The 21,288-nt window shown below is 40.4% G+C and overlaps 1 protein-coding gene and 1 long non-coding RNA gene across 5 annotated transcripts in view; one reads left to right on the top strand and one right to left on the bottom strand.

Moving 5' to 3' along the window:
- The window catches only part of LOC116443574, a 45,879-nt gene extending 34,148 nt beyond the window's left edge, over positions 1–11,731 (top strand). Inside the window, exons 2-3 of the long non-coding RNA XR_004239987.1 lie at positions 4,068–4,299; positions 11,502–11,731. This is a non-coding gene — a long non-coding RNA (uncharacterized LOC116443574). The remainder of the gene's footprint in view (positions 1–4,067; positions 4,300–11,501) is intronic.
- The window catches only part of SLC38A4 (solute carrier family 38 member 4), a 29,453-nt gene continuing 14,309 nt past the window's right edge, over positions 6,145–21,288 (bottom strand). For 2 of the 4 annotated variants that reach the window (XM_032107774.1, XM_032107777.1), the window contains exons 5-16: positions 18,559–18,632; positions 18,325–18,417; positions 16,697–16,778; positions 16,523–16,605; positions 16,361–16,419; positions 15,722–16,000; positions 15,524–15,603; positions 14,323–14,423; positions 13,206–13,330; positions 10,502–10,646; positions 9,451–9,548; positions 6,145–8,073 (exon numbers count right to left, since the gene is read on the bottom strand). In XM_032107774.1, the coding sequence (XP_031963665.1) occupies positions 7,972–8,073; positions 9,451–9,548; positions 10,502–10,646; positions 13,206–13,330; positions 14,323–14,423; positions 15,524–15,603; positions 15,722–16,000; positions 16,361–16,419; positions 16,523–16,605; positions 16,697–16,778; positions 18,325–18,417; positions 18,559–18,632 (1,321 nt within the window). In that variant the 3' untranslated portion in view covers positions 6,145–7,971. Of the gene's footprint in view, positions 8,074–8,733; positions 9,153–9,450; positions 9,549–10,501; positions 10,647–13,205; positions 13,331–14,322; positions 14,424–15,523; positions 15,604–15,721; positions 16,001–16,360; positions 16,420–16,522; positions 16,606–16,696; positions 16,779–18,324; positions 18,418–18,558; positions 18,633–21,288 lie in introns of those variants that run through there. The other 2 variants (XM_032107775.1, XM_032107776.1) reach the window with 2 other exon arrangements.

The raw sequence follows: 21,288 nt of genomic DNA, 5'->3' as shown, positions 1-21,288 counted from the left end.
GTGCATAATGGTTTTCCATTATGAGTTAATACACGGGAAATTATTTAAGGAATATGTAGAATAAGTTCCTTCCTATTTTGGTTGCCACTTGTCTTTGAGTGCATGTGAATCTTTCTACTTGCTTTTAATGGAGCAACTTCATGCCAACCAGTGCAAGGTATATGTTGCATCAAGTCTGCATACCTTAGCAGAGATGATCTAACTCTTCAGGGCAAGCAGTTAACTCCGTATTTACTTCCTGATGTGCACTGTCATAGGAAGACAATGCATCTTTATGAATAATTTGATTTGCCTTAGTTCTGGAGGGTTTCAGTCAGATGTTGTATTTCTCACAAACTATTTCCCATCGCTTGTTTCAGCCCCAAGTGACCAGTAATTCGCACAATACATGGTGCGTTGGCCGCCTCCATCTCATGGGATTGTGTCTGCTCTCTCGCTGGCAAGCTGAAACTTTTCACGAGTTCCTTGGGGATTGGACCTTTCTGCAAATATATATTTGTGTAAGTGTTGCTATAGCAATGTGTGCTTGTGTATTATCTGTCACAGCTTGCAAGTCTCCCCAAAGTGGCAGCAATCATTCTGATTAAGTCATTTGCGCATTGGTGCTTTTCAGGTAATCTTCTTGCATGAGAATTGCCATGAACAAAGTATTTCTGTGTTCAGGAATGAGAAGAGCAAGATGCATGGGTGATACTGATGCCATGAAAATTTTTGCCTTTTCTTTTATACCCCTGTTATGCCTTTTTACAACTTCTGTATTCTTAGTGCTTTTTGCCTACGTTCTTGGACTTGTTTGTTCAGCTAAGAGACTAAACGTTTTAGAAGCTTCGTAGTTAGGGGTTAGTGTGCCCCAGACCTCAAGGTCCTCTCCAGAACACATTCTGTAAACCAAGATAGAACCATCCAGGGAAAGGTTCCTTGGGGGTGTGGGGGGGGTGCTCATTCAAGCCTCTCACTGGAAAATTTTTGATAGATATGCTAATTAGTAAAACCTATAATGTTACACCAGATCTTTTGGGAGTAGGCATTGCAGTGTGCATTTTGGTGCATTTGACCTGGACGTGTGCACCTAAGGATCCTTAAAATAAATGCCAAGGTAAAATCCCTTTTTCCCTTCTAACCGTGTTTGACTCTTGATTTTAAGACCAAGAAAAGGCATCAATACTTACACAGATGTTGTAGAAAAGTCAGTATTTCCCTACTTCCTCACCTTCTGCACTCCAGTTGAAGGAGAGAGGTTTTCATGTCTCCGTTTGGAAGTGGGTTTTTTTTTTGAGTCCAACAAGGCAAAAAGTTGCCTTTCTTACTGACTGCTGATTGAAGAACAGAAAACACCATGCCTGGCTCCATGGTGCCAGAAGGCAATGCTCAGAAAGCCTTGCAGGGGGCTCTGCTCCTGGGATTTACAATTTATTGCTAGTACCCATACACTGGCTTGGTTCATATTATTCAATGATTGTGAGGCGTATGGTTAATAGAAAAACCAAACACAGAATTGAAAAAAGTCTCCTTTGTCATGGAAGTAATCCAGTTTGACTGTAGGAGACTTTCCTTATTCTCGTTCTAGCAATTTGCATTGTGGTGTTTGCAGTGATAACCAATCAAAATATTCTATCAGGCTGTACTAAGTACTGCAAAAAACTTTTTCATATTTGCATGCAGCTGTGAGGTCTTTCTCTGATTTGGCATTGAATCTGGAAGATATTAACTGAGGACTGCAGCACTCAGTTGACTCCAGTGTTTTAGCAAAACTTCCCTCTGCTGCATAAATAACCTGGTGGTGGCTGTGCTTCAGAGTGGCTGGAGTACGGATTGAGGTGGTGTTAACTGCATGCTCCCAAGTTCTGAAGTTAAGGTTGATCCCTTTGCTGCTGGTTGGCACAGTGTCTACATCCAGAGGATAATGGTGAAATATTTCTTTTAATTTTCCTGAAACATGGAACTTGTCCTGGTCTTTCTTTTGTACCTGAAACCAGGTAGAATATTCCCATTTAACCAAAATATACATTCATGGCTTTGGCTGTGTATATGACTGTATATGGGAAAATGAGTTATCCCTGACTAGGTTGCCTGAGTCACCCCACTGTGAATGTGCTCGTCTGTATGCAATTCAATGTATTTCACGTAGTACTATGAGGTCTTGGGCATTGGAGACAATTTCAGGGAAACTTGTCTTCTGACTAATCTTATCTTTGATTTCCCAATAGCTTCTAGGAGCACAGCTGTTTAATTGCCGACTGTTTCACCCACAAATTGTGCAGATGCTTGCCCAGCTTGCTATGGGTTAGGTTAGTAGAAGTATTCAGTGTCTTGCAGACTCCTAATGAGCAATACCAGGAACAACCACATTTCCTGCAACGGCCTAGGGTTTGACATCCGATTTCCTGGAGAAAATAATGGGGAAATAATTTTCTATTGAGCTTGTATCTGCCCAGTTACTCACAAGTGTAAAAGCAGAGGTAATTCATATGTTTGTTTTCTTAGAGGCTGGATTGAAAAGAGGGCAAATTGGCATTTTGCAAAAGGTTTATAAGAAGAACAGTAGAGTGCAAAAGAATTATTAAGAGCAAAGAGGTGAATTAAGGCAGCTCAGGCACCATCAGAAGATTTATATCAGTTCATTGCAGGTTCCAGCTAGATGCAAGTTATATCACTCTGTAGCTGAAGGAGGGAAACAGGTGGCTCCTAACCCCTGAAATGCGGCTTTGAGAATGTAAGTAGGGCATCTATTTCTGTCCACTAGTGATACATTAAGCTGAAGTGCCTCTGAATGGTGAGGAGGTGTTACAAGCCAAGGGGAGACCATCAAGTGACCTGTAGGAAACAGTGAATAAGATGAGGTATATGAAAAAGTGCCTCCTTCAGCAGCCGCTTCTTCCTGGGGAAGCTCAGGAATGTTTTGTGCCAAGCTCTCCAACTTCACATAGGATAGACCAAGTTAAAGGTGGGGGATTCAAAGAAGTGTCAATCTCAGTGTGAGCACCTGTGTTAACCCATGCACGTGGAGTTTGTTGGGTTAGTCTGACTGTGGCAATCTGGAGCCTGGGTCAATTGCTTGAGCTCCTAGTGAAAAACCTGAACTCAGCCATCTTGGAAAGAAAGGGTGGGAAGAGTTGGATAGTCTGTGGTGGAAAAGACAGAAGTTCCACCTAGGTCAGAGAGTGAAAAGGAGGGTGATGCTGATGGCATGCATCCATCACTTCCTGCCATCTGCAAGCTTCCCCCTGAGAGGAGGTACAGACCCTCCTTTTGGGAATAAACAGTTAGGTAATAATTTATGTGTAGACAATCTGGTACTGAGAACAGGATAATTTTCTCAAGCCTCAAAATAAATGAGCCTGAAGAGGTGTGTGCTACATGTAAAACTGAATGAATGCTGTGGACACTTTCTGTTTGAGTGTGTGGAACTTTGAAACATCCACTTCAAAGTGTCCTAGAGAGCTGCAGCCAAGCAAGTGTCCTTTTATGTTTAGTTTTGCTTCTTCTGGGTAATAAACACCTTCTGTTTCTCTGTTAGTAACAGCATGAGGTCTCCTCATTTTCTGTAGCAAAATTAGGTCATCGTATTGATTTCCAAAATTATTTATCATTATGTGATGTGTTGGGTTTAGAACTTGGCTCAACTGGTGGGCAAAGGGATTAGGCTCCACAGGACATAACTCCTGTCAGTGCTAATGCTCTGCCGATGAAGGCAGCAGCTCTGCAGCACTGGGAATGCCCTCAGCACCTCTTTGTCCAGAGGGTACTGAGGTATCCATGATGTGTCCTGCGTTGCTGGAAACAACATCTCTTAGACGTGGTAATGGTTGTGAGACCAGTTAGCACAACCATTTTCTTTTCTTTGACTTAATTAAATGTTGGAAATGAACAGCTGGAGCCACTGTTGTTGGCTAAGACTGCTATCTAATCCAGGTATGGAATAGTAGGCTACCTGAGATCACTTTCAGCTTCATATATCTCATACTCTTAACAGTTTTTATCACCCAGGTTCAGCACAGGCTTTTAAGTGTTTTCAGTAAGTGATGATTTAATTAATTAACTAAAACCATGTTTGTTTTCTTTTCCAGGATGGTACTAGACAACACAATATGCCATGCAAGTGTTGACAGTTTTGTCACAACACCAAGGCTGAGCTCCACAGAAGCAAACTCTGCGACCCTGAGCTCACCCTGGACCCCCAGCCAAAGCTCTGGGGCTGTCGGTGCTGGGTGTGAGTGGGCTGGCCCTTGCCCACTGCCAGGAAAGGTGGAGGCCAAGAACTGCAAGCCCCCCTGGAGCCCACAGAGCTTTGCCAAGCAGGTAAATGGAAAACAGATGGAGCTCTGCCAGAATTTTGTTGCACAATTTCTGTAAAACTTCCACTGAAATTTAAAGACAAATGAATGGAAATATTCCATCTATAGCACCACCTAGACCTCTTAGTGAGTAATTGCTGACTAGCTTTAATTACTATGTCAGCCATTGAGAACCAGAAGGGTTTAATGAAAATGAACACCAGACCCAGCTACTCTGACACGCCTAGGCCTGCTGCTGTTCTTCAGGACAGGTGCTATTGAATACAGTCTGTGATTATTTATGGACTAGAGAGGATTTTGGCCTCTAATGAGTGTCCCATTTTCTGCCCCTTTCTAAATCCAGAGCCGAAATATTCATTACTTCTGTTTTTGGTTTTTTCTACATCACTTCTGGCATTCTTGACACATCCATTTGATGACACACCTCTATGGCCACTAAAATTTCTAACATTTTCATTACTTTTTTTTTTTGTTCTTGAAGACACACCTTTTTTTTTAACTCCCTTCATTCATTTTCTACAATTGTAATTGTTTAATTAAAACAGCCTTCTGACACAAGAAAATTATACCTCAAGCATCATCGAGACAGAGCTGAGCTGATGCTGCAGGGAATGAAGGCTGCCTAACAAGAAGGGAAGGAGAAATCAGGGTGGATGTTTGTGGAAGAGGTGTTGAGCGCGTGTCTGGAGCTGCAGCGTCTCCCTCATTAGCAGGCAGCTTGCAAATGCCGGCTGGCCATGGGCATGGTTCCCACATGAGCTCATTGATGCTGGAGCTGTGTGTAGACCAGTGTATTTTGGTCTATGAGTATACATCAGACAAGTATTTCACAGCAGGAAAACCTGCAGCTGCAATGCTAGGAAGTATTTATACACAGCGGTACCATGCCGTGTGCACTCCGGTGCTATAGTTAGCAACACACCATATATACTCCCATACTTGGCTGCTGTACCGTGTATCCCAGCTAATCCAAAGAATGAGGCCTTCAGTATCTCACAGATAACCCACTTTTAACACAAGCCATTCACCATACCCAATGACATCTATGCAGCTCCATGAATAGATAGAAAACAGGGAATGCCAAACGGCTATTATATAAAGGGTCTGCCATCTTGCTCATCTGCAGATACATGGACACACAAATTTCTCTCTTAAAAGGGAATCAAGTTTTAGCAATACCTGTGTTAAGGCTACCACTTTGACTCTGCTTGGTTTTCAAACAAAAATTCTTCTCCTGCTAGACTAAAGCAGATGAAAAATAATCTGCAGTCTTTGAAAAGTTAATTTATTACACATTCATGGATGGTCTAATAATAAAAATCTTCACCAAGCCCATTGTCAACACTACAAAATGAATAAGAAACTCCAACATCCAGCATTCCCAGCAGTGCTAATAGTTAGTGACCAATACTGGCCTTACTCCCAGTGCGTGTAGCAGCTGCCAATCACTGTCACGTATTTTAACTCAAAACCGTGACATTTTACAGCCCCCCATCTCTGCTTTTTTTGCCATAAAAAGTTAGTTATGCCATCATTCCATAGTTCTGTTACTTTTCTTGAGGTCATCTATGTATTTTAGGTGGACTACATGAATTCCTAAGTCTCTACACTCAGTTGTAGTCATAGTATGTGTTTTTATTCTGAAGCAAAGATGTAGTTACAATTTCATACATACAACTCTCAGTAATGGTAACAGGAAGAGAGGTATGGTGGTGTTTTACTATTAATTCTAGTCCATGTTAAATGTCTCTTCAGTAATAAAACAACTTTATTTGTATTAGTCTGCTTAAAATAGAGAAAAATATTATTGGCACCATTTTCTTTAAAAAATACAAAGCCAGACGTAGCATTCATGAGGAAGTGTTTCCCAGTATATTAAGGATACAGTACTCAAGTCAGCATATAATACTGCTCAGAAAGGTAGCCTTTGACATGGAATAAATGTTTGATACTCCTTTCCGGTTAATCCCCAAGTATACACAATTTATACACACACACACACGCACACGCACGCACACGCACACAAACAGAATTTTGTGTGAAGGTGGGAACAGAAACAACTTTTGAGTGTTCACAGCCTTCCGAATTCACAGGCATGCACTCAACAGATTTCTAAGTCAGATAATGAAAACTCCTATTACATGAGCTGGCGTTTGTGAAAGCATGATAAACCCAAGTCGCACCTTCCCACTCGTTCCCTCTGCTAAGGAGGCAGCAAGACTGCTCCGGCTGATTTTCCCTGCTGTGTGCAGAGAGCATATGTAGTGAGCTCTCCACAACACAGACCAATTCATGATCTGACTGTTAATTAAGCATGAATGTAACATGGAATGCAACCCTTTTTTCCTCCTGTCTTGAACAGCTGTATAGCACGATACACTTGAGATTGTCAGTAATGGTGTTACCCTTGCATAACTTAACTATACAGGATGTTGCTGAATGCTGACATATGCAGAGACAAGATGAGGCACAGCAACTGAGCAAGTAATTCAAAATTGTGGTGTACAATGGTAACACAAAACTTTAAGACATGCATTAAAAATTCTGAACAGGAAAACATCTTGCCATTTATTGTAACGTAAGTAGTAAACATAAGAATGTGTTTTTACACAGGTAGCAGTTAGGGCTTGCTACAGGGATATTTCAAACACTGGTGAATAAAAATGAACCTTTTACAAACCCAACAATTCAACATGTTTCCTCCAAAACAATATTAAGTGTGTGGCTATGAAAACAGAGTGATACATAAAAAAAAAAATCAAAAATCATATACCACATATTTATGACTAGAGGAAAACAAAAAATTATGTACATAAATACATACATTTTTATATATAACAAATTACAGTTTCCTGCACTGAACATTTATCAAATACACAAATACTGAACAATACTGGATAGGGTGCTTTGCCACACCTTGTGGTCTCCTTAAATTCCTGTGAGAGTGGAAGACAAGTTTTTATGGAGGATACAACTTGTTCAGTGATGCAAGCTCACACAGTAACTAAGAACTGAACAACAAAAAAAACCCCTACAGCAGAAATGACTGGTATTTCCAGCACAGGCATCTTTAACAACAAAATGAGAATACTCTGCTGTTCTTCAAGCACGTGCCCCAACACAGAATCTCTGTCAGAAAGCTTTATTCTGTATGACAGCTGTCACCTGCTAAGGGCAATGAATTTGGGCAACAAATCCAACGCTCAGCTTTGTCCACTGGCTTGTCAAAGCCATCATCTTTCAGACAGGCAGGTCAGTCAACATGATGGGAGATTTTGAAAGGGGTGACGCCAGGTGAAATGAAAAGTATGGTGAATGCTTTCTATTTTCAAAACCAAAATAACTTTGGACATAGTCCACAAAAATAGCTTGGTGTCACTCCTTTCAAAATCTCCCATGATGATAGTAAACAGAGTTCCTAGAGCCTTGGAAAGGCAATGGCCAGAAAACCCCAGTGCCTTGTTTTGGATCTGATGATCATGGGAATGGCTGCCCAGGTCCAAGAGAAACTCTTCCCTGCCCGATAGACTGACCTGTCTATCTGAAAGATGACAGCTTTTACAAGCCAGTTGACAAAGCTGAGTGTTAGACTTGTTGCCCAAATTCATTTAGATATTCTTCGGAGCACACAATACAAATACTCGTGTTATAAAAAGCACTTGGTTGTCTTCACAGGTCAATGACGTCTTGAGCTTGGGGGATTGTAAATCCAGTCCATTACAATAAGAGTCATACTCACAATCATGAAGATTATGCCAACTATGAGGAAAATTAGAGCCTGCAATTGGAAAATGAAATTCTATTAATAAAGCACGTGACTGAGCAGTCTGTAGCTCACAGACTGTCCCACTGGATCTGCACTAATGTAATACCCAGGACCTAAGTTTGGGTTATTTGCTGTGACTAAAGCCCAAGTAATGTTATAAGGGCTACATGAATCAAAGTTAGTCCTGTGTGAACTTCAGTCCAAGAGAGATGGACTTTACACAGCTAGATCTGAAAACTACCCACTCTGGTACTATGAACAATAATAAAAAATATAACAGAGAAACAACTTTTTTTTTAATCTTTAAAAATTGACGATTTTTTAAATGATCGTAGTCTCTGACATTAAGAACGACTTCAGAGTTAATCTGTTTGATCCTTATTAGACAAACAGGTAAACCCGTATCTCTTATCTGACAGCATCTTTGTATATATTCAAGTGATTCAGATGTTTGTAGTCACCCTTTGCTTAAGTGGAGCTTTAGTTTACCATAATCTGTCCACACTTAACAATATTTCATCTTGTAAAATAAAAATGAATATTCTATGTGATCTCAGTGCAGGGTGTGAAATTCTAGATGTGCCTAACACAAAACAACATGAAAAGTGAGCAAAGACACATGAAAAAATAATCACAGTGTTTCTATAATAACTGCTACAAGACATTGTAGAAATCATTTCATTATAGTAAACTTCTCTTATAATGGAAGTATGTATGAGTTGAACTTACATGTCTTTTGTTAACATATATATAGATGTGCTCATCTGTTTATATTATGTGCCCACATATGTATTTCATTAGTAACTTTTCTGATGACATTTTCAAAGAACATTTCCTCAGTGACAGTTACTGATGTTCAGGATGAAAGGTATTGAAGTGGCAGTCCAGTATGACATTTAGACATATGCTGTGCATAAATAATAGACCTTCATACGTATATCCTGTAGGTGTATGGATCTGTCTCAGAGGAGAGCTCGCTATTACTTATCTCTGCAGTACAACTTCCTTCTTAACCTTGACCTCAATCTTCCTCTTAATCCACAGCTGGTCTTCTAGGATGAACCAACAACTTCTTACAGACTGTCTTGATGCTATTTATGCAAATGCAGGTGTTAACTACAGCGTAAGTCGGATTAAGTAAGTCCCCTTTCCTAGTGGTTTAAGACACACTTTATCCTGAGCATGTAGGTGTCAGGAGCAGTAGGACACTAAAGGCTTTGTCTTGTGAAGCCTCAGCTGAATCCCACTGCCCAACCTGTATTTTGAGTGAGACACTACCATTTATGAGCAAGTGCCAGATGTTGCAATTCAAAGGCCTGAGTATTAATGATGAGTGGAAAGCACACACCCTCCCACCCTTCCTTTTGTAACTGCCCCCAGTTGTCTTACCCCAATCTTCTGGGGAGACCTCAGGGGTTCCTTCTCAACAATTTGCAGGTAGAAGGCAGCAGGGAGGATGAAAATCAACAGTGTAGCAGAAGAGGCTCCTGGAAGGGAAAGCAGAGCTGAGTGCTGCACCATTTGACAGAAAAGCAGAGTGGTACACCAGCAAAAGAGAGCCTGTGGGGAGGCAGCAGCCTTTCTGAGCCCAGCTGCACAAAGGGCTCTCTCTGCAGACAACATTCACAGAGAGCTGTAGATGTCCAAACACTGATTTGGGTGCTTGGGGCCTGAAGAGACACTTTTTACTGGAAGCATTTTTTCAAAGTGGTGTGGCTGCCTGTGGTGCAGATGTCTACATGTCAGCTGGTGAAGCAAGGGCAACTAGACATTCCCAGGGCAGGATGACCCTGGAAAGCAGGTATTGAAAAGAGCGTGGATGATCTGTGCCTAAGAACTGCCCACTCCTCTCTGCTCAGCAGAGCCTAGCATGGTGGCCCAGGTATAAAAGGCAGGGAGGAGCAAACCAGCTGCAGAAACCCCATGGAGGTATCTTTCCTGAAGGCATCTGCATCCCTGAGCCCTCAAGCACTTCAGAGCATGGAGGCTCTTCATGGACCTCTTTGGTCAGAGGCCAAATCTGACCAAAAGAAAGTGGCAGGGAGAGAACTGTTAATGTCAAAAGAAATGTGTCACTCTTCTCCTTTTTCTAGTGTAACAGTTTGGAAGTCAATACATTTTTTTCATGCTCTAGTGGCTTGAAAACCAAAGGTGATTTCCCTCTCCTGCACGTATTAAATTCCCTTTTGGTCAAAATGGGAATTCCTTACCAGTTTTTATACTGGGATTATTGGATTCCTTGTGCCTCATGCAAAGTAACAACAAAGTTGGGTAGTCTGTAGCTTTGTCTGTCAGCTGTTTGGGAATTCTTATATCCCCTTTAACTTCGTGTTTACGTTACTCTACTGTAAGACCCAAACAGAGACTGCCCTTCAGTTCACAAATTTAAATATGTTGTAGAAAGGATAAAAGAGTCAATAAAAGTATTTATGAAACCTACCGATAAATCCAAAAATGTCTTTAATAGTTGGGACAAAAATTACAAGCAGATTATTAAAAGCCAAAATTACTGCTGCAATCAGGAAATGTCTAATCCAGCTAAATGGCCTTTTGGGAAACAGCAATGCACTGACAGATGAACGGATCTGCAAGATGAAAAACAGCAGGGAAAGTAAAACAACAATTAGTTTATCTTTCCTTTCACTTACAAAAATTATCTATGTTAGTTACCTCTGCTGTGAGAAATTCTGACTGAAAAAATGTGTTTTCAGTCTTTGATTCCCATAATGTAATCTCACTCTGTTGTAGGTTTTTGAGAACTGGGTTCACAGTTTAATGCAGAAACTCAAATATTTGCAGTGTAAAAGAAAGTCAAATAAATAGGGTGTAAAATCAGGGACATGAAATCTGTTCAACTGAAAGATGCTAATATCAGCAAAAAAAAATCCTCAAAGAACCCCCCACTATAAGTACTAATCAGGCAAGAAAAATGCATGTGTCAAATATGAACTGCTGTATTCCTGAACCTGATCCCTCTGAAAATCCCACAAGAATTCTGTCACTTACTTTTCTGAAGGATAAAGCCGTTGTTTTACTTAATAATTAAATATATACATATACATATCAGAAAAGAAAAGCATATTTTTCAATGCCACTTGGAAATTATAATCCCAAAAGCTATTGCAGAGATCTTTTTTTGCTTCACTGACTTTCTCACACTTCATGGAATTTTTTTTGCTTTTACAACATGAAAGATGGTAAGTAGAAAAAAGGTCAGAAGCAAATCCATTTGGTGGCTGGAGACAGTGTTATTCTCAAGTGCCACTGAAAAAAATATTTCTACACTGAATAAAGCTCCAAACACACTTCTGTTTGGTTGTTTTAAAGTAACATATAACCGCTTCTGCGTGTGTTTGGCAATTGAATAAATATATGGGATTCTCTCAGTGTAGTACATCACTTGAAAACACAGCATGAGTTTTGTATTTCATGTTTTTCAGGTTGATGTGAACCAGTATTAGGAAGACGGAGGCAGATTGAAAATATTTTGTCCAGTTTTTGAGTTGGTGTAAAACAGCTTTATTACAGAAAAAAACTTCTGCCTGCATTCCTGTGAACTTACTGTCAGCATATTGTGCATTATTCCTTCTGTGATACAGTCCTTAAAAAGGAGCTATCAAACTGAAGTTTTACAGCGACTAATGGTAAATAGATCTATACCTCATTTATTTTTCTGGCAATGCAATAAATTTTTTTAAAAAATAAAAAAAAATCTGACTACTTTAAGAAAATACAAATGGAGTGATTCATTAAAAAAAATACTTGATACAATTATACTCCTTATTTGAAGTAATAAGATCTGTTAAGCTGGCTGTCCTGATATAATGTACAAAACTCTTTGATATTCCGGTTTGCAAGCAAATGGTATTTTCTCAGGAGTTCTTTTAATGGAGCAATCAGCACTGTGGTATGTAACTGCTAACTATTCAGACATAAAAATGATTATACAGAAATCTAAAAATACAGAATGCTACACCTGACAGAGGCTTTTGCAATGCCCTTAGCTTGTTTTTCCCATGAAGACTGATCAATTTGTTAAGACTAATTTAAACATTTAGCCACTGGTCTGAACATGATGTTTAAGGCAGAGCACTGGACCTCTCCAAGCTACAAGGACTGATCACCTGGGTGTTTTATACCTGAACCCTTTTTTAATAGATAACATTGAACAGGGATCACTGCTCTTAGGCATTTGTCAGCAAGCCTGGAAACAGTACATATGCAGAGTGTGTGTTGCATCCAGGACAGCGGAGCAACAGGACCCCAGGGTTACTCATGGGAACACTGTGGTGTGATGCAGCTTGCTGGGAGCCCTCCAGCAGCATGATGCTGGGCTTGTTTGTACATGCTGTATAAATGACACACCAGCCTCCCAAAACCAAATGGTGAAGATTGGCTATTTTCTCCTTTGCTGCATGGTAGCTCATGGAAGGCATGAGGGACAGTCTTATACATTCAGGAGCCTGTAGCTCTGCTCACCGGGGGAGATTGATCCCTGAGGGGGTTGGTCCCTCTGCAAAGCAAATTGTTTAGCTGTGCCTTTCTGTCCATGCTACTGAGGTTATTGTGCTTTTCCCTGTGAAGAGCACACAGAAGCTCCAAAATTTGCTCAGACAACTGACTATGCAACTGAGTCCTATATGCCTCTTTCTTCTGGCATTTAGCTTCCTCACCTGTCCATAGACTCAAGCATGTAAGGTGGGAACAAGGGCCTCTGTCCTCGTACTTTGGCAGCCTGGCCTGGGAGTCCTGCACAATGCGTGATCTGAGCTTCATGTGTCTGTCCTAAGTTTGGATGCTATAGTAGGTGCCTATGTCTGTATTACGAAACCTTGTAAGTAGTTTCAGTATATCTCCGAGTCTTCGGTACTTAGCACTGCTCTGATAAATATACTACAGAAAGAGCAAGAGAGAGACAGAGAAGTCATTCCTGATTTATTTATAAAGACTGATTTATTTCAGTCTTTCGAATTTTGCAACCATAACTGCCTAAGGTCCATGCTCTCATCAAACTGCGTGTGAGAAAACAGAGCTCTCTAAATAAAAAGCTCAGGCTTACTTTTCTTCAGTGCTAAAATCTGTCTGTGCCGAGCACCTTCAGTCAGTGTATATGGGTTAGTCCTGATTTCAGCCGTGTTACTTACAGGGAAAAGGACAAGAGGCACAGTCAGGGTTACAGCCACCAGCACTGCCAGGCGAACTGACAGCAAGAGGGTGTCAAAGGTGTACACTTTAGTGTATGTATGAAGGAGCTCATCTTCAACTTCTCCTACGAAAAGGAAACAGAAAGGGGTTAAATCACTTAAGCAGTACCTTGCACATTTACAAGATCTTTACACTGCAGCCAGATACGAGGTAAGATTAACTTTAGCCCAGCTGTTGTCATGAGATACATGTTATGGGCTAGACATGAAAGGAATTTTCCCACCCTGACTGATACAAGTCCATCATTCAGAGACTATGAGGGTAATACAGCTCTGAGGTGATGCTTTCTGCTCTAGTATCTTTGAGATGACTTTGAGAAAGTCATTAAGTGGATGCAGAATCTGAAGTAAAAATAATTTCTGTGATATGGAACATGAAACAACTCACTGAACTGGTAACAGCTCCTTCTGACCTGCACCCAGATGTCCCAGCTCTCAAACAGAGCCCTCTTGCCCCAGTGGTAGGGAGCAGATTGTGCTGTATCATTCACTTCTCTGCTCTATGGAGGAACTAACAAGGTAAAAAGAGGTGGCGTCTGCACAATAGTGCGCTAATAGAGGGACTACTCTGTTTGCCTATCAGTTAGTCTAGCTCATCCAGATTTCTTTTTACACTAGAATGATTTGCACCTGTTTTTCAGCATAGATGAAGCTGAACTAGTGGCGTCAGAGACAGACTGGATAGCACTTAATAGTGTCATGTAACACTGTTGAGCACTAGAGTATTTTTAGTACTCTTGGCCTTTGCCAAGAGTCAAGTTTACAGCAGCTTCTTGTCTGAGTTCACAAAGCCAAGGGAAACAAAACCAGTCCCCCTAGTAGGCACCCTAGTAGGTGCACTCTGAGTCTCTCACAGGTGAGGAACTTGTGGTCTGACAGCTGGGTAAGTCCCACCGTTCATTCAGAAGGTTACACACTGTGTATTATAATTGAATGTTGCTTACACTTGGATTCAAACCCCCAGAAAATACATTAATACTCGAGCGTTTGCGACAGAACCAGCTTGTCTGCTTTAAAAAGTGAGAGAAAATTCTGCAGAGACAGGGTTTTGACCTACCATAGAAGGTAAGGTATCCAAAGAGGGCAGCCAGAAGATACATGATAAGCATGCCAGTGATGGAGACATTTGAGACATTCTGCATCCGCTTTCGGGAGCGACTGAAGTACGAAAGAAAGAGAGTAACAGTCCTATAAAGCCTCTACTTGTACAAGAAGTGCTCTGAAGTATCTTAGCTCTCTGACATACCCTCGCTGGATAGTAAGTTCATAGCAACTATATCGGTTACATAGAGTTCTTGATGTTTTACAACTCTGTGCAGAGCAGCACAGATTTATAAAATGTGTTGAAACTCCATTTCTAGTGCTTTCTCAGTGACAACATAAAAATGTGCCACGTTATTTTGTATATCATTATTTATTAAATGTCAATCTCAAATGGTGTATTTTAGATTAAAACAAATGGAGTGACTAGAATTACAGGTCTGTTAATAATAATAGACAAGAGCTTTCAGCCATCTCTATATGAACATACACTTATATCTACATAGGGCTGTTCTGCAGGTTCAAGAATCCCTCGCAGATCAAATCCTTTCTTCATACATCATTTGGTTAAAGAAAATCTTCATCTTACAGAACCTGCAAGCATTTTCCCAAGTCATATGAGAATTTTTATTGCTTTTGAGGTTAAACCTACTGAAACAGGAGGTAATGGATCTTAGCCTCCTTGAGTTTTCCAACACATCCTCGTGTAATGCAATTTTTGCTGTTCAACAAATGCCTTTTATTAGCCCTTCCCAACTATCAACTCTGCGCTGTTTTAAGCAAGCGTATTTGATTTTGGATATTGGTTACGTAAAGCAGGCTGAGTGAAGAGCCTACATAAGACACCCAAACCAATGGCATCCCAAGAAACTTTAAGAGTAAGCAGCAACAGACCCAGGCACAGAACTCATTAAGATACTATTAGAAACCAGAATGATCTGTTTCAGTGCAACCAAGTTCCCTGGTTTATTTCAGATCATTTGAAGGACTGTCCAGATTCCTCCTTTCCTAAGTAAGTATCGATCAATGCAGTGGTTCTCTGTCACCAATATCTGACTACAAGATCAAAGCAAAGCCAGTATCTGCTTACTATGGAAAGCAATAAATCATTATCATGTGGGTGTTTACACACCAGCAATCAAGGGACAACATGTAGAAATTGTTCTCTATCTATCACTGGATAACTGGAAGTATTGGACAAAATTTAAGAACCTTACTCTTTCAGTTCACTGTATATTGGTAGCACCTCAGGGTGGCATACGAATGCAAATGCCAGGATGGGTATTGCATAGGCAGTCTGTAAAATAAAGCTCCCATTAGTAAGAATGGTCACGGCTGTACCTCTGACTTTTGGCAGGCAGTAGTGTAGCTGTGGTACAAGTGGTGAAAGACAAGTTCTACAGAATCTCCCTTACCCGTGAGTTGAACACAAAGTATTTTGGCTGGCACTTGTCACTGTTGTCACTGTGTGCTTCGTATTCTACTCCGCTTTTTGGGGAGGCATCTTTTGGCTCCTCAAGGCTCGGAAAGTGCCCGGCTGTGTTGTCCATCATGAAATTCACACCAGAACCGAGTGACTCATTTGATAACATGACCTGGTACATTGGCCCTGTGCTATTGGTGGTGGTCCAGTTTTCAATCCCCTGGTCCATGATGGGAAGAGGACAGGGTATTTGGGATTTCTTGAAGATTACCTACAAAAGAGTAGACAATGTTATCAGAAGAGTAGCACTGTAGGAGATTACACATCTGTGGTATTCCAACAGAAGTATAAACAGACACTCAGAAAGACAGGAAGCAGGAAACCAAGTGCTACGACTTCTGTTTCTCCCGCAAATATTTGCTGTTACTCTGTCTCTGCTCTATTTTTTTATTCTCAAGAGTTTTTTAAACTGATTTTTTTATTCTGACTTCATTAAGCAATAGGTTGTTGATTTGATTCACTTGGAGGTGCTATTCTAATACCCCCATTAAATTGTCATGGTAAGAATAACAGTGTTTAAGGTTTACAGAGTCTGTATTTGCCTGGAGACAATACCCAAACAGTCACCTACCACACCGACAAAGAAAACCATACAGGTCAGCGAAAACCCACTTGTATAACCAAGATAACCTGTGCAGCAAGAAAAACAAACAGAACAGAACAGTTCAGTTACATATAAATTCACAGTCATAACAGGAATAAGAAATAAGCTTAAGCAAGGTATTAAGCTTACCTAAACTTTTTAGAAGGGAGAGGGGAAGAATAATCACAACTGTTACAAGTATGACGAGGTAATTCCCATTAAGGTACCATTCTCTAAAGAGGAAGAATAAAAATAAAAACAATCATCATTGACACTGAAGCGAAAAATTTTCCTCTGAGGTTCAGGCTGGGAAAAGTCACCTACCCAGAATTCTCCTCAAGTTTCATAAATGCTTTGATGACTTCAGGAAGTTCGTATTTAATAATAAAGAGGTAGCTCGACATTGCTGGAAAAAAACCCAAACAAAACAAACACCTTCAGAGAAAACTTTAGTTCCAAAAAAAAGAGAAAAGTTTTTGCTAAAGTAGAGAAATGAGTTTTGTTTAAATAGCAGTGTGACAATAAACAAATCCTTTATATTGTTATGAACATGGTCTGAATGACATCTAGCATTCTGTATTAGAATACAATACAGTTACTACTGAATTTATAGCATACTTAAATCCCTCTGAACTTCTTTTTCCTTTTTTGTTATGTCTTTTTTCCAATGGACGCTGTCCATCCTCATTTTGTAGTAACTTTAGTTGTTTCCTCCTCTAGATCTCTTCAGCTACCTTATCCTTCATACTTTCAACTTCTTTCTTCCAGTATCTTCTACATATATAAAGCAATCAACTAGTTGTCAAGATTCCTGAAGTAAGAGTGGACTTCTACACATCTCATTTAAAATGTATGGCCGGAAGTAATGCTTTTTTCATTTGTTTTACATTTGTCACAGGGAGGTCTCTGGAGACCTATGGATCAATCTAGACAAGGACTAGAGGAACAGCTATTCCTCCTTAATAGGGAAGCATACTTCATTTCTGAATTCAACCAATTTGATATGCAGGCTTGAGGAAGGAAAGGAATACCATAGAATAACATATTTTATGAACAAAATAAAAAAGTCTTTTGCAGTAGAGAGACGTGAACTACCTCTATTTTTGTAGCAAAGTTGCTGTAACAGGACAGTAATGACCTGTTGATGGAGATTTGCAAAACATAGTAAGTTCCAATAGAGAAATTACCAAAAAACCTGCACAAATTTAATTGACTAATGGCACATTTAATTTAAATTTCCATTACCTCTCCTTAAGGAGTCTATAAAAAAATATACACATCCCTGTGGTTTCAGACCTGGTGTTCTTTGGCCTCCTAAAAGGCTTCTTCTGGGATAGTAAAGGAAAAAAAGCTTTGTTGAATGAATGTACTGTCTACCACTACTGTTGATATTGGTAAGTCTCCTGTTCTGAAAGGATGGAGGTTACTTGATAGATATTTCACAGGAAGCATCTTTGTGAGTGAATACATTCAATAATTACTTTAAACACACATCTTGGGAGTAACACAACCCAACTGTTATTTCAAGGAGAGAATTCAGCTGAAAAACGAACTACTGAAGGGCCTTTTATGGAGAAGTCAGAACCCTGTTCCTTTTAGGTCAGACTAATCATTTCAAAGTTGAAGCAGATGCTTCAACTAGATGCTAAGAACAGTCTTAGCTGTACTCAATAAAGAGAAATGGCCAGTTTCTTGAGAACAGTCAGTCAGGCCACTTTAGCCATCTCTTCACTGGCCATGGAGAGATCCCAGGCAACTGTCTTTCACCAAACACTGAAGTGTCAGGTAGCTGAAAAAAAGTGAGATGAATTCCTCATATCCTTCCTTTTTGAAATACAATGTATGCTGTATCTGGTGCATCTCTGATGCCGTTTAGCCAGACAGAGAAGAGAAACAAAGCACTTGTGTTCTGTAGGAAGAGCACTGGAAGCTAGAAAACTTTTGTCTCTTACCTCCAATATTCTGCATTGTGACTGAAATGAAAACACCCCACTTCCCAGGCCAGCCAAATGCCTTTGCTCCCAGTTTTTCATATATTAATGATCCTGAAAAAAAAAACCGAACAAAACCAAAACCAAAATAGAGACATGGGCCACTACATTGGACATACTTGATAAATTGCATTCCAAGGTAAAATACATGCGTGCAGTAGGGACTCTCTTTCAATCACAGCCTGATTATCCTACCTCCTTCTTTTGATATCTTCAGTAAAAGGTGGACCGAGTAGAGTGACAATATTGCTACGCTGAGCAGCAAAACTCTGCAAGGCAAAGCAGAAACCAGAATCCTAAGCAGGACATCAGAGACACTCAGTTGATTTGAACATACACATGCTCATTCTCATGAAGTTCAACATGTAAGTAGTCTTCAGCAAGTTTGTTCTTTGGTCTCCTAGTGCTAAATGCAGAGCTAAGTGTCACCTGTAGCTTACTTGTGAGTACAGTTGCACCTTATACATTCTAAAAGCCCCTGAAGGCTTAAGTCCAGTAAGTGCCAGTTCTGTGCTATTCTACACGGACAGAATCTTGTATCTTAATAAGATCCTACTAAAGTAAACAGGTTTCTATGAAAGAATCTGGTCTTTGGACTCTTACCTGCTCTCTGACTTCTCATTTTCATCTCTCTCTTAATCAGAGCTTTCAAAAAAATCCACAAAAATGAAACACAAAACCAATCATGACTGGGACAACTTTAATGCTACCTCCTACCTGGTCACTGCTTTTGACTTCTTTTGTATCATTGTGCAGTGGAGGTTAGCTGCCTGCTGTGTAAGTACATTAGAAATCTTGCATAATGCTAAAGCATGGCACAACACTGGAAAACCTGCTCTTGGAGCACTGGTAGCTGAGTCTTCTAGCCTTAGTCTGCTTGATGGTACCAGTGCCTGAATTCAGTAATTCTGACTACTGCCATGTTCCTTCCACACAACAGGTGCATCCTACGTGATTTCAGCTACCTGTCTCTTGTAAACTGCTTGTGAAAAATGTAGCTTTGTATGACATTTTCAGGGCATAGCACTGTGGACAGCGTATCCTATCACCATAAGCACCTTGTCATCAGCCTGCATGAGTGCTGGTGAGGAAGGGAATGCGATGATAACATTGACAGAGATAGAAAATATGGATGCACTTTGTTCCATGGCTTAACAGGAGGCTGTGCCCACACCTTCCACTCCACTGAACATGTGGCTTGGTACAGATACGGGAGACACTGACAGCCAAGTTCTTAAATGAGTTAGTCTAGGACCAGACAGAGGCCCTGGGGCCAGGTGACCACCACCAGACCATCATGATTTCCTGTAAAGTGTCCCTCTTCAAGAGAGACAGACAGTGCTACCACCTTCATGTGGGCAGGGTTGTCTCCTGCTGTGGGCTCATATGGCAAGGGGGGATCAAGACAGTGCATCCTGCTGAGATGGCATCCTCCTTGTTCAGGGGCACCCATACAGATGCTATTCAGAGACATGGTCTCCATGCCCTGACACACGAGGTGAGGTAAACCAAAGTCCTCCTGGTTGCACTTGCTAAATCATGCTGTGCAGCAGAAGCGTTACTCTGGTGCAGGCTCCATGCCACTGTAAACTTCCCCCGTGGGAAGGATGTAATGGGAACTTTGGGGGAGCTTCTGAGTTTTAGGAGCCCTCTATTTGCCTTCACCCTGTAGAACACCTTCCAGCATGAAAGCACTCGGGCAACATGAGAACAGTAATTACAAAAATTCAGACAATGCTGCCAGCATGATCTAAATTAGAATTCATGTTCAGTAGTTTCCATTCAGTAGATGGTATTTTTCTATCCCACTAACGCTAACATCAGGATCTGTGAAAACAGAGGAACTTCAAGCAAGTGGATAAATGCTGTGGGGGTAACAATATCTACACACAAGTTTATACTTTTAAATAAAACTCCTTCCTCTACCAGAACAGAGAATGTTCTCATGCAGGAAATATGGAAATAGCACAGTAAAGACAGTGAGCTGTGGGTGGGCATGCCTTTGTTTTTTGCTTTAGCATTACCCCCTGCTTTAGCACTGCCGAAAGAGCCAATATCATAGGCTTGTACCAGAATTTCAGCAACCAGTCAGAATGAACAGTTTCAAAAGAAACATATTATAAAGGTATTTTTCTCCTGTTAGTGAGGCTTAACGTATCACAGTTTTCTTTACAGTGATCATTTATGGACATACTAGTTAGCACAACTGCTCAGAGAAAGCTGGAGGAAAAAAAATCCTACATTTTTCTGACCCTGATGCAGTCAATTTTAGAACTGGCTTCCATTTTTTGCTCTGCAAATACTATATCTAAACCAGTTGAGTGCAGGTATTATGAAGCACTTATACAGAACAGCATTTCAATCTACAATTAATTTTCAGTTAGAAATTACATGGGCAAAACAGGAAATGTTTCTTAGCAACTAGAAGCTGCATGTAACATTTTGAATGTTGCTGCTGTCATAGTTACACAGTCCCCACAGGCAAGAAGCTGTATAAAAACATGCTAGATTTCAGTTATGACAAATAATGGCTTATTGCCACACCGTAATATCACGCTTTATTTCAGTCTCATGGGAGGCTAAAATTAAGGCTTCAGCTAAAATTAAAACCAGTTATTAAAAAAAGAAAACCAAGATTAATTTTTGATAGCTTGTCTCATTAAAAGGAGCCACATGTTAGCCACCAATTAAAAAACTTCCCATGGCTGTATGTTACTATCAAAACTCGTTCTGTGTAGATACTGCTTGTCAGTCACAGACCAGTGCTGTCATTTGGGCACATTGAGTACAAACAGACTTGAAGCAGCAACATTAAATCTGTGAACCCCTTTGCACTCAAAGCATGCTGCCATTTCAGATTATATCGAATATTCTTCCTCCATTTCTACACAGTGATTAGATAGTTGGAATGATGTAAATATATTT

This window comes from Corvus moneduloides, chromosome 4 (genome assembly GCF_009650955.1).
Source record: "Corvus moneduloides isolate bCorMon1 chromosome 4, bCorMon1.pri, whole genome shotgun sequence".
NCBI lineage: Eukaryota > Metazoa > Chordata > Aves > Passeriformes > Corvidae > Corvus > Corvus moneduloides.
This window is presented reverse-complemented; position numbering and strand designations above follow the sequence as displayed.